This window comes from Haliotis asinina, chromosome 12 (genome assembly GCF_037392515.1).
Source record: "Haliotis asinina isolate JCU_RB_2024 chromosome 12, JCU_Hal_asi_v2, whole genome shotgun sequence".
Lineage (NCBI taxonomy): Eukaryota > Metazoa > Mollusca > Gastropoda > Lepetellida > Haliotidae > Haliotis > Haliotis asinina.
Window position 1 is genome coordinate 12,465,931 of NC_090291.1, and position 12,922 is coordinate 12,478,852.

At 41.3% G+C, this 12,922-nt stretch overlaps 1 protein-coding gene across 1 annotated transcript; it reads left to right on the top strand.

The window, feature by feature from the left end:
* Positions 1 to 177: 177 nt before the first annotated feature.
* On the top strand, positions 178 to 12,610 carry LOC137258770 (uncharacterized). Its single transcript, XM_067796458.1, has 3 exons — positions 178 to 765; positions 1,692 to 2,028; positions 12,438 to 12,610. The coding sequence occupies exons 1-3, from the start codon at positions 178 to 180 to the stop codon at positions 12,608 to 12,610; spliced, it is 1,098 nt and encodes a 365-aa protein (XP_067652559.1).
* The last annotated feature ends 312 nt before the right edge of the window (positions 12,611 to 12,922 follow it).

Sequence of the window (12,922 nt, forward strand, 5' to 3'; positions counted from 1 at the left end):
CGTCTGTCAATAATCGGGCCTAAACCAGACAATCCAGTGATCAACTGCATGAGTATAGATCTACGCAATAGGGATACGATTGGCGGTAAAGGTGTTCGAATTAGCGAGGTTTCGTTTCATTAAGGTGTTGCCTTGAACGCGGAATTAAATGTTGTTTTTGTCTGTTTCCAGATCATCATGTTCATGACGCCAGTGATTTCAGGATCGTCCCGAGTCAGTAATGATACATTTGGGCTCATGCCACTCAATGCCCTCAACGGCTCAGACTCGACGTTTCCTGTGAGCTCAGACACATCATCCGGAATTGTCCCACCGTCTTACGAGGAAGCCATGTCTAGCGTTCTTTGTGGGAGTTTGGCGTTCGATGTACAGAGAGATTCGAGAAATCCGTCACCTACAACTCCTCGGTCCCGAAAGCTAGATTCCTCTCCGAGAAGTTTCAAGATGTCCCCCACACCCTCCCGTGTTGCACCTGTGACTACACGAGACGATATCATGATCTGTCTCTCACAAGAACATAACCAGATTTCGCCGCTCCGTTCGTCGCCAGTCCCCCACATACAAACTGACAAAGGTCACCGACAGTCTAGGTCACCTCAGCTGCAGAGAAGTAATTCGGATCCACCACCAGCTTATGATGTCGTGGTGAACATGCGTCGTGACGTAACTTCCTGTCCATCGTTTCAGCGCTCAAGGAGCGTCGATTATTCGATTGAGTCGACAAACATCAGCATAATCGGCGCGACAGGGGTGAATGGTGTTGTGGTAAGTGTATTAGCATTGTAACGATCATGACAAAGCCAATAAGAACATTTGACACAGATTTGTTGTGTATTCACATCTTCCTTGCAGCGTGTGGAGCGACAGGGTACATGAGCTGACGTGGAGCCACCCAGCCTCTCCCTCCATGGTTATAATTAACACCATTACTTGTTTCCTGGTTCTTTAACACCGCGCTCAGCAACATTCCAACTATATGTAGGCGGTCGGTAAATAATCGAGTACGGACCAGACAACCCAGTGATCAACTGCATGAGCATGGGAATCGATGACATGTGTCGACCATGTCAGTGAGCCTGACCACCCGATCCTGTTAGTCATCTCTTACGACAAGTATACTCGCTTTTTAGCTTTTATGGTAAGCATAGGTTTCTGATTCTACCTCTATTCTACCCGGACCTTCACGGGTCTGTAATATGATAAAGAAATTGTCATCCATAACGTAACTTTATTTATGCTTCCACCTGTATCTAAGATACACGTTTATTATTCAACAGTTATTCTACAGTTATTCAACAGTTATTCAACAGTTGTGATCGTGTGTTCAAGGTAAACATATGGTACTAGTCTCAATGTCCGAAACTGTAGCGGGCATATTGTCAGTGGTAATTTGCAAACGTTGTCCACATAATTATCTACTTAAGACGATTTGAGAGTTTCGGTATAAGCACCTCCACCTGTCAGGATCCGGGTTAGAATTGCTCTTCTACAACCCACACTAATGGGTGGTCTGACTTGGTTGATTCCATGTAGATTATGCTGCTGATCACTGGATTGTCTGGACTCCATCATTTACTGTCCGCCATTACATAGCTTTAATATAATTTTCGGAGTGCAGAGTGGACAAACAAACATACATTCATCGTGATTCGTTGTTTATTGTTTTCATTTCATTTCCTTTTAACTTTCAGTTATCAGAGATTGAAGAAAGTTTGCAAACAAAACGCCAAAAGAAGAAACGCATGCGCCATATGATGTGCGGTTGTGTCGTGGTGGCGTTGGTTGTGGTGATCCCAGTTCTCATTGTTTTAATGACTTCCGATACCCTTTTGTCTGACAATGGTCAAGGTGACATTGCGCAGACGACAACCCAGCCAACGAAAACAGAGCGCCATGAACGAGCGGTCAGATCTATATTGTCAACTCAAAGCGACCTAACTCTTAGGACTAAGGAACTGAAAGTCACAGGTTCCCTTATTCCTCGAAAGGAACCGTCTGCAGATCACGATCAACTTAACAGTGTCAAGGGTACGTAATGGAATGAGAAATGCGTATTTTATTTATAAATTCGTAGGTGCTGAATTTTCACATTTTCATGAGAATCCTGCGCAGCCATTGGTCACGGGTGTCCAAGTCGTCAGAAGTGCCGCATCTATTGCGTTGCGTCCCTTGAGCGTGCCAGGAGCCATCGTTGGCAGATTCACAAGGTTTTGACAGCACCATATCCTTCGCTCATGGACTTAACCGAAGTGGTTAGGGGGCGCAAACCCTCACCCATCACACCCACACCAACCCTCATCCCCCTCCTCCAAAATTGTCCTAGAAGTTTATTACACTACTACATCATCATTGAAACTCTCGTGCAGTGCAGGCCACCCTACCCCCTTCTGAACTGAGCACCCGACCCGCTTTACACTCTGCTGACCAGGGGTACATATACTGCAATGATGTTCAAAGTACTCGAACGACATCGTGCACCTTGGTGCATTTCATTTGTTTTCATTTCAGCTCCACATTCTGTGAGCGTATGAGTGAGTGAGTGTGGTTTTGCGACGTTTTGCAGAAACAGACTCGACACATTGTACTCATGTGGGGAATCGACCCGGGTCTTCATATATGCCTAGCGAACGCTTTATCTACCAGTCTACCTCGTGTCCACTACATTTTATGACTTCCATTATCAAACCTGTGATCTGAAGAACTGTAAAAAAAAACACGCTGATACACGAGCAACATTGATCTCTAACACTTCTAATATTTTACGTCATCTCCAATGTCAGCTTCCATGTTTAATGGAATTATCAGATCATGTTGGATATAATTTACAGATAGACAAATACATAGGGAATACGATATTGTACATCCATGAGTAATGACAAAGTCAGGAATGCCCAGCGTCATGCAAATGTAATTGTAATTGCTTCTCATCATTTATTACTTACAACTTACTCTGAAATAATGAATGCGTCAACCGCTGTAAGTAGAAATGATCCTAAGCACCTTTGAAGCGGTATCCCGTGCTTTACAATGAAGTGAAAGGACACGAAATATCATTCTGGTAACCGGACAAAAATGTTCCAGTGTTGAAAATCATTGTTCGTTCTGGGGTGGTAGGGTAGCCACATAGAGCACCAGCTCGTCACGCCGATCCAGGCTCAATTCTCCACATGGGCACAATATGTGAAGCCCATTTCTGGTATCCCCGTCTTGAGATTGCAAGCATATTTCTGAAAGTGCCGTAAAACCATACTCATTCATTCCTTTGTTCGTTACCTCTAAAAGGGACAAATCCTGAGTCTTATTTGCTTATAATAACTATGTACATTCATAAACCTCACGAGTTATTAAACTGCATAGTAAGACAAATTAAGCGGGTGGTGGGGTAGCCTAGTGGTTAAAGCGTTCGCTCGTCATGCCAAAGATCAGGGTTCAATTCCCCATGTGGGTACAATTGGTGTCCCCGCCGTGATATTACTGGAATATTACTAGAAGCGGCGTAAAACTAGATTCACTCACAAAGTGGTACAAGAGTGCAGATGGCACCTTAAAGATGTAGATCACGCGCCAATATATAATAGACTTGAGTGCATGTTTTTACGCCGCAATATTCAAGCTATATAATGACGGTCTGTAAATTATTGTGTCTGGTGTCCAAGCGCATGAACATCGATCTACGCATTTGGGATACGATAACATGTGTCAGCCAAGTTAGTGAGCTTGGCCACCCGATCACGTTAGTCGCTTCATACCACAAGCATGGGTTTCTGAAAACCAGTTAAAACCCGGATCATTGCGGGTATAGTAAACTTGAAGTCATAATAAGGCCAAGTACAAGCTTTTGTTTATTTGTTTATTTCAAGCTTGTTATGGCCATAATATTACATTTTCACTTGGTCTTCCACGAAGCTAAAACAGCAAAGCAGAATTTCCTCCCTTAGTTTACTTAGGATTCTAATAGGCAGCTTCGAGTGCCGAGGTCTCTGTTATTATGGTACATGCTGGTTTAACAATTAATCACTTGTATTTTACGCCCACATTTAGTTCAGATCCCGTGAACTGTATTAAATGCGGCAGAAAACAGTGCTCATTCATTTTTACTGTATTTGCTCATGTAAATGTCTGCAAAATGCTAAATACTGGCGTAGTCATTAGCAGATAAAACTAGAACAACCAAAGTGCTCGGCTAAGAAATATGTGGCTTTAGATACGCAAGAAAAGGGAAAATGTCCTTGATTTCTTTACTTTGAAGTCGATAAAAGAGCGTTTTGCGGCGTATTATCCTTATCAAAGTTGTATCTGCGAATGTCTGTATTCAACGTTGTGAACGTATTTACTCAAATAGTGTATATGTAGTGTCACAGAAGCAAGTATCACACCATGAGATGTTTTATTTTGATTAAGCCTAAAACTTACTTTGTATGACGTATTTATCAAGTTCATATCTTGATAGTATGGAATGTAAAGATCGTTGTGCCGAATATACGGTTGTCAAGACATTGATAGATGTAGTCACCAAATCCATTTATAGATATGGAATAGAAACAGCGTTGAGTCGAACATTGATGTGTCGAATATACTGCTGTCTCGACACTGACAGGTGTATTCATCAAGTCCAAAGAAACAATGCCTCGTATTGGTTTTAAGTTTTCCTTTTCTATCAAAAATATCTTATGAGGATATTTCAATTTATTTTACGCAAAACATTGAACAGTGATGTTTTGTCAACACTGAAGTATACATTTCTACTTATTTCAATGTTCAGATTATATTTTCATGTCAAATTATTTTTAAAACGTATTTAATGTTTGTTCGTACAAAAATGCTGTTGGTTATTTTAGACATCAGAGCTTTAAATCTCAATCCGTATCATTTTGAGTCACAGCTTTACAATATTTCAAAGATGGCAGGCGTCATGTGTTTTGTCGATCCTCAGTTGTCAGTGTAATTTAAATGGGTTAACTAACACAAACAGCCACTCTTTAAATGATCTAACTGCTGAATCAGTGACGATTACGGAGACGTTATTCTGTTTAATACAAAAACATCACAGTAACTGATGCATAACACTTAGCCTGTCTCACATTCCTTTCCTTGGCCTACTTTATTTTCTCCACCTCCTAGCCCTCTATGCTGTGCTAAAGCTCTCAATGAAACAATTCTAGATTTCTGAATCTCCCATCTCACTGTGGCTTCTTTTCAATTTAAATTGGGTTATTTCTTACTTTCAAACTGGTATATCTAGAGATTAAGCTTTAGTCTACGTAACACATAACATTTGGTAAGGAGCACACTTTTGCTTATAAGACCTCATGTCCTTATCACACGCTGAGTACTATACAGGCTATCTCGAATTATGTATAACCTTGTACTTTATTTATAGAAAATTTGCTTTTTTTCATATCAATAATATGCGTGACCTCTGTGACCCCATGGTGCTTTGTTTTACATCTGTAAATACGTCGAAATGTCTATATTTTTCATACGTTCGGGCATTGTACGTATAAATGTATGTTCAATACGTAAATAACTATTATAGCTCAATACGTGAGTTGCAGGGGCAGGGTGATAGCTCAGTGGCTAAAACATTCGCCTGTAAGGAAACGAACTTGAGACCATCCTGAAATGGAGCAAAATTCAGTTTCAGTTTGCATGGAAACCTACAGTGAATTAAAAACACGGAAAACTCAGCTCGATCCTGCTTGGAGGAATGGGTAATGAAACAAACTGGAAACGATCCTGAAATGGTGCACTTTCAGTTCACTGAAACCACACTGAAACTGTAAGAAACTCTTTGAAAACCAACTGGTTCCCGTGACGTTTCTTCTCAGATTCAGTGTTCCGGAAACCAGCTTATTTGTGTAGTGGCTGAAGCACCCAACACACGGAAGCACGTACGCATATACGCATCGACCACGTAACAAGAGATTGCAATGATCTTGAACCGTAACCACACTTAACTGCTAGACTGCCACATGTTACCACTAGACTGACACATGTTACTTCTAGACTGACACATGCTACTAGACTGACACATGTTACTAAAAGACTGACATGTTGCTAAACCGACACGTTCCTACTAGACTGACCCATGTTCCTACTAGACTGACACATGTTACTGCTAGACTGACACATGTTACTGCTAGACTGACACATGTTACTGCTAGACTGACACATGTTCCTACTAGACTGACACATGTTACTGCTAGACTGACACATGTTACTGCTAGACTGACACATGTTACTGCTAAACTGACACATGTTGTTTCATTTCAGTTCTCATGTTAATATTCGTAGATTGAATACGAAATTGATTGATTGATTGTTTCACCGACACGTCCTGAACCAGCTTCGCACAGGTTGTTCTGACACGTCAAGGTAAAATGCCGCAATGTGTGAAATTCTGCTGAAAGCACCGTATAATATTACTCACTCAAAACAACTGTTCATATTTACGGAAGCGTATTAGGGCCACGGTGAAAATATTTTTGGGTGTCACTATCTCCTACGTAGAACTAACTATAACCTACGTAGAACTTATTATAACCTACGTAAGACTTACTATCTCTTACGTAGGATTTACTATCTCCTACGTAGGAGATAGTAAGTCCTACGTTGGAGATAGTGACACCCAAAAATATTTTAAAATAATACTTACTATCACCTACGTAGGACTTATTATGACCTACGTGCGACTTACTATCTCCTACGTACGACTTACTATCTCCTACGTAGGACTTAGTATCTCCTACGTATGAGATACTAAGTCCTACGTAGGAGATACTGAGTAGTACGTCCTACCTAGGAGATACTTATTATGTCCTCGTAGGACTTAGTATCTCCTACGTACGACTTACTATCTCCTACGTAGGAGATAACGAGACTAAAAAAACTTTTCATTGTGGCCCTAATACGCTTCCGTACATATTGACCCTTGTGTAGGACCTTAAAAAAACCACTCATCGACGTGCACTGTACATCCTAAATGAATTACTGAGGTAGCATTTGAACAAGTGTTTGTACTTGTTTAGAGTGAAAACATACACATGAATATTTGAATACTGCAATCAGTTAGATAGCTGTAGAAATATACAAGAGGACATGTGTTTGTGTCGACACTCAACAATGGTGATGTATTTGTTACGTATCCGTAGGAAAAAAGGTTATTTTTTCTCTGTTAACTAAGTATATATATAGTTCTATTTTGTATCTGTATTTGTAACATATTATAATATATACGAAAGTCTATGTTTCGCTGTTCAATGCTGTCAAAGATAAACCCTACTCTGATTAAACAATATCAAAACATACTTTTTGTCGTGAGTTTTATGCTTATACATGTTGTCGCATGTGAACTGAGAAATTTAGTTTTGGTCGTTTTCAAGCGCTGGTATGTTTCAAGTTTACAGCAATACTACTTCTGGTAACGACACAAACTGGCCCAAGAGAGAGTTCGAACCTTCATATTCCTGCAAGGCAAAAATCTTTTAACCGAAGCTATCCTACCTCGTTGAAGCTGTCAGTGTCAGTGGAAGTACCATGCAGCCTATTAGATGACTTTGGTAAGCAGCAAACAAATGTAATGTAAGTGCTGAATGATCCTGGTCCGGATAAGGGGCTTAATGAAATGGCGCTCAGCCAATGACACGCAAACATTGTTTGCAATATTCCAGCTGTATGACGAAGGTATGTAATCGATCAGACAATCCAGTGATCAAAAAATGAGCATCAATTCAAGTAACTGTGATACAAGGGCGTGCATGAACGAAGGCGGCGAGTTAAACGTCCGTCCAAATTAGTCCCCTCTTGCAATAAACAGAGGCGGGGGTGCGTTCGCTCGTCACGCCGACATCCCGGGTTCGATCCCCACATTAGTGCAATGTATGAAGCTCATTTCTGTCCCCCGCAGTGATGTCGCAGGAATACTGCTAAGAAACAAGAGGAATGGAAGACTAACAAAGATTTTGACAGGTAAAAAACATTATGTACCTGGGACCCAAAGGCATTTTAGAAATACGTGGGGAACAAAGAGAAAAGAAACCCTCGAAAACAAAATTGGGTTGAGTGAATGAGTGAGTGAGTTTAGTTTTATGCCGCACTCAGCAATATTCCAGCTATATGGCGGCGGTCTGTAAATAATCGAGTCTGGACCAGACAATCAGGTGATCAACAACATGAGCATTCATCTGCGCAATTGGGAACCGATGACATGTGTCAACCGAGTCAGCAAGCCTGGCCACCCGATCCCGTTAGTTGCCCCTTACGACAAACATAGTCGCCTTTTATGGCAAGCATGGGTTGCTGAAAGCCTATTCTACCCCGGGACCTTCACGGGTCACTTCACCCCGAAATCCCGAGTCACATGACTGACTAGTGGCTAGTCTGAAGCACATTTCTGACGACTCACAACCGGAAATCGCTCATTCGATAACATGTTTTATACCAAATAATAATGAAAAAAACTTGTACACGTAACAAGTCCCAAAGTATACAATTTGTAAAGTAAGATGTGCAGCGTCTCGACTGAATGGTGAATCTATCTGCATTTGGAGACTGTGAAGTTTGTTCACTTGCTGTACATGTCTTTCTCCCAACTGGGCAAGGTGGCTTTAAAGTCATGAGTGGAAGCTGGAAGATTTTGACTTTTGTGTATTTCAGGTTATTTATACTTGATTTCATATAAAAGGAATAAAATACAAAGATATATTTACTTGTTGAAAGGTTCACTCAGTATTTATTGTAGCTAAAGCTATGCATTTGGCGGAGGCATATTTTGAGTCAGGGTTAGAAATTGTTGGTGTTAACAATTTCACTTTCACAGATTGCACGTTTACTTTACTGGTGAGAATTAGTATTCCCATGCCAATTGAGGAATACATATTTTAGGTTCTTGGATGGTATATATTTTTGGTGCCTCACGACATGTGGCCAGTTTGATGCAGGTTGTTCCACTGGTGGTGAGATGAGCTGATATTTCATTGTGTTTGGAAGATGCCAAATGTGTTCCATGACTGCGCTTATAAGAATCTCAATATGTCACTGAAGAATTCATTTTGTTATGTCCATTTATTTTGAGTTCTTTTTATATGTTCTGTGCTAGTACGGGAATTCTTATCTGAACAGTCTGCAATGAATCAAATGTGATAAAATAGGTATTTTAGATGGAGAATTATATATTCACATAAATTGTTTCAGATTTGTGTTATACACTCACAACTACAGTAAATAAACCAGCACTAGAGCCTCAACGGACCTTGGCATTGTGTTGTTTTGAGTCATTCCCATTACATAACACAGCGCCCATTCGATAAAATGTCATATAACCAGCAATAATGAAAAACTCACAAAAACACACATCTAGGCAGAGTCTGTTTAATAGCTTTTAACCAGCAGTTCTGCTGTCAAACCATCAGGTGATTTGCTTCAGCTAGGAAGTGTTACATAATACGTCCATTTTCATAGCGCCATACTGCACATCAGACATACCCATACCGCTAACAACGAAAACGCACTACATTATTACCCTGGATAACCCCAACTGAAAGTTATAGTCACATGATAGTCAGATGACTTTTCCCACCGGGTACCCATTTTCTGCTGAGTGAACCGAGGCAAGTTTGAATAAGCACACTTGCATGAGGTGAGACCACATGAGCCGCATGTGCTTCGTCGTAAGTCAGGACGGAAGTCCTAGAAACTCTCAGGAGCCATGTTGCCAAACGTGGTCACCCTTCCAAGACCTTGCTCAAGTTCACTAAGTTGTGCTTAAAGGTCACATTCAACGTAAACCACAAGATTCTGATACCTTTCGGTATGCACTTACCGAAACATATCATCAGCCAACAGTAGCTCGCGAAATCGGAGTTCAAACGATTCACTAATCTTCCCCCAGAGCTGGAGGGAAAAGTGCTATGCTGCGCTGCGCTTATAACGCATGGGCAGTGACTAGGGTCGCGGAGCTTGGAACAGTGTGCCCGGAGTGTGAGGTCGTGAGTAGTAGTCTAGTCATGGTTGTGTGTGTACACAAACAAGTAAATAATCTACTCATTACTGTACATGAAACAACCCCAACATATAGATTGTGATAACCAGTCTCTGTCACAAAGAAAACTCAGTGTCTAGTTCATTGACACTTACACGCAATTTGAAATGAACACTTATATGCCATAAACAAAGAGCCGTCCAAGGGTATCGGCAAATGAACTAGTGGCCAATAAAAAGGCTTTGTTACAGCTGAGTGCACACCCACCGGCTCTGATTGGCTGCTTCGTTTCGCTTTTTCTTTATCAGCAGTACATTTTATATATCATGAAAAAGTGATAACTCTATTTTAATTATGGTTGATGTTTTGGTTGCATGTGACCTTTAAAGTACCTTCACCTGCCTTTGACCTTAACTCTACGCCCAGGACCAGACCCGTGAGGGTCCAGGGTAGAATAGGCCTTCAGCAACTCATGCTTGCCATAAAAGGCGACTTGCTTGTCGTAAGGGGCGACTAACGGGATAGGTCACTGACTTGGTTGACACATGTCATCGGTTCCCAATTGCGCAGATGGATGCTCATGTTGCTGACTCGATTATTTACAGACCGCCGCCATATAGCTGGAATATTGCTGCGTACGGCGTAAAACTAAATTCACTCACTCACAGGACCACACACCACAACATTGCATAAAGGGGACTCGGCAGCCTTACCAAGAGAAATTACCAAGAGCGTCATATAACATTGCTGTGAAAAATCAGATTTTACATAAGCAGGGACGTGATAATGAATTTTTATCTAGGTTTCACATGCAAGGAATCCATCTGTTTTAACCTTGCAGACAGTTCTTGTGCGTGACTAATAGGTAGGCCTAATGTTTCGTGTCACGACGTCTTTACCTCCAAAAGAAAACACGCATTTTTTGTTTTAATCTTTGTACTGATGCATGTATACACGTTTATAACCAATCACAACTTCACATATACTATCCAAAAAAAGATACGCATAGACCAGAAATTGTGTTGTATTATCAAACTTGTACAGCTCGTCCACAAAGAGACTTTTGTGTATGCTTTATTGCGTACATGTTGTTTGACGTTTGATGTTGCAATCATCAGGAAACGCGTTTACATTTTAGTTGAAATGCATATAAACAAACTATCGTTATATAACGAAATAAAATTAGTGGTCCCTTTGATTTCGTTTATCCCAGGTTTATGATGACGGTCTGTAAATAATCGAGTCCGGACCAGACAATCCAGCGATCAATAACATGAGCATGCAATCAATCTACGCAATTAGGATATGGTGACATGTGCCAACCAAGTCAACAAGCATCATTACCGGATCTCCATAGTTACCTCTTGCGACCAGGATTGGTGCCGGAAGACCTACCCTTACCCTGGCCATCATGGATGACTTCGTTACAACCGAAATTAACCGTCGATGACGGATTTGGAGATAACCCAGGGATTGGCATCGTAAACATTGTTCTACATCATCGGATACGATACATGCTTCGGCAAGGCCAGAGAGCTTCAATGGTTCCTCCTCAATTCACAATTTTCAAATTTCATGGAACAAAATTACACACATGTTTACGATACACTAACCCCGGTGTCTAGATGAAGCCGACAGCTCGAACCTGACTGAGTGAGTTTTAGGCCGCTTTTGACAATAGCCATTAGTTCACAGCGAGGAACATCAGGAATGTGGTTCACACATTGCACTCGTATGGGGAATCGAACCCGGGTTTTTTGGCAAGACATGCGAACGCTTTAATCACTAGGCTACCCCCACCACCCAAAGTCAAAGAGAAATATGTACTAGTAGGCTAAGTTAATCCAGACAAAAACTTCGGAGTTATTTTTGTTTGTAGGTAAATATGGTGTATATCTCTATTTGTGGTTGCAATTAACCGTGATTTGTGGTTTTCGGCGCCATACAAAACAAGACGTCTCAATTAAATATTCGAACGCAGACCGGGGAAAATGTCAAAGAGTCTTACTCAGCAAAGAGTCAATACACATACCCAGTCTCACATAACGCCATCAAAGGAACGCTAATAGGAAACAGTATATTTGATATACTTGGTTCCATGGTTCCTGCGCTCTATATCTCAAAACATTTAACACAGATTAATCCATCTATTTTTACACAGTGCCATTTAGAAAGTGGTCGAGAAAGCGCCGAACTACGTCCAAAGAAGTTCATCCTTTCTGGAGGAGGCGGTGTGATGGTGTGGGGAGGAATTTGTTGGAATCAATGTACACGATTGGTCGTAATAAGTGGAAACTTGAACGCTCAGAGATACAGAGATAACATTCTTCTGCCCGTGGCAATACCATTTGTTCACCAGCAACAACAGGGAACACTTCTATAGCACGAGGAACGGCAGGCCCCACACAAGCTCGAATTGACTAGAACGCCCACAGTATCCAAGTTCTTCCATGACCAGAACGCTCACCGGACTTAAGCCCCTTAGAGCACTTGCGGGGGTCACCTGAATCCCCAGGTGAGAAGACGGCCACGACCCCTAGCGAACAGGAACTTGCAGACGCTCTCAGGAACAACTGCAACAGGATTCCAGTTGACGTCATTCGTCGGCTGACGACCTGGATGAGACGGTGAGTCTGGGCGTGTATTGCTGTTAGAGGTGGTCACATTCGTTAATTAGCCTAAACCGTGACGAAGATTGGGTCATAATATCAGTTTGGCCTGGCATGCAGTGGAATCAGAAGCATTTTGATTTCTGGGAGAAACAAAAAACAGAAAAAAGACAAAAAACAAACAAACAAAAAAACAAAACAAATAAAAACCACCACCAACAACAACACAAACCAAAACAAACAAGTAAATCGGTGGACTTGGACTTGGAGTATTACCGTATTTCCTCCAGCAATCACCAAACGATGATCTTCGTTTGATAGTTCTGTTAACACT

What these genes read in the sequence shown, in the direction of transcription:
- LOC137258770 (XM_067796458.1), top strand. Translation starts at nt 178, where the DNA reads ATGTTCATGACGCCAGTGATTTCAGGATCGTCCCGAGTCAGTAATGAT. An exon ending in CAGGGGTGAATGGTGTTGTG is followed by an intron (nt 766 to 1,691) that starts GTAAGTGTATTA and finishes TTTAACTTTCAG; the next exon opens with TTATCAGAGATTGAAGAAAG. An exon ending in TCAACTTAACAGTGTCAAGG is followed by an intron (nt 2,029 to 12,437) that starts GTACGTAATGGA and finishes TTCCATGACCAG; the next exon opens with AACGCTCACCGGACTTAAGC.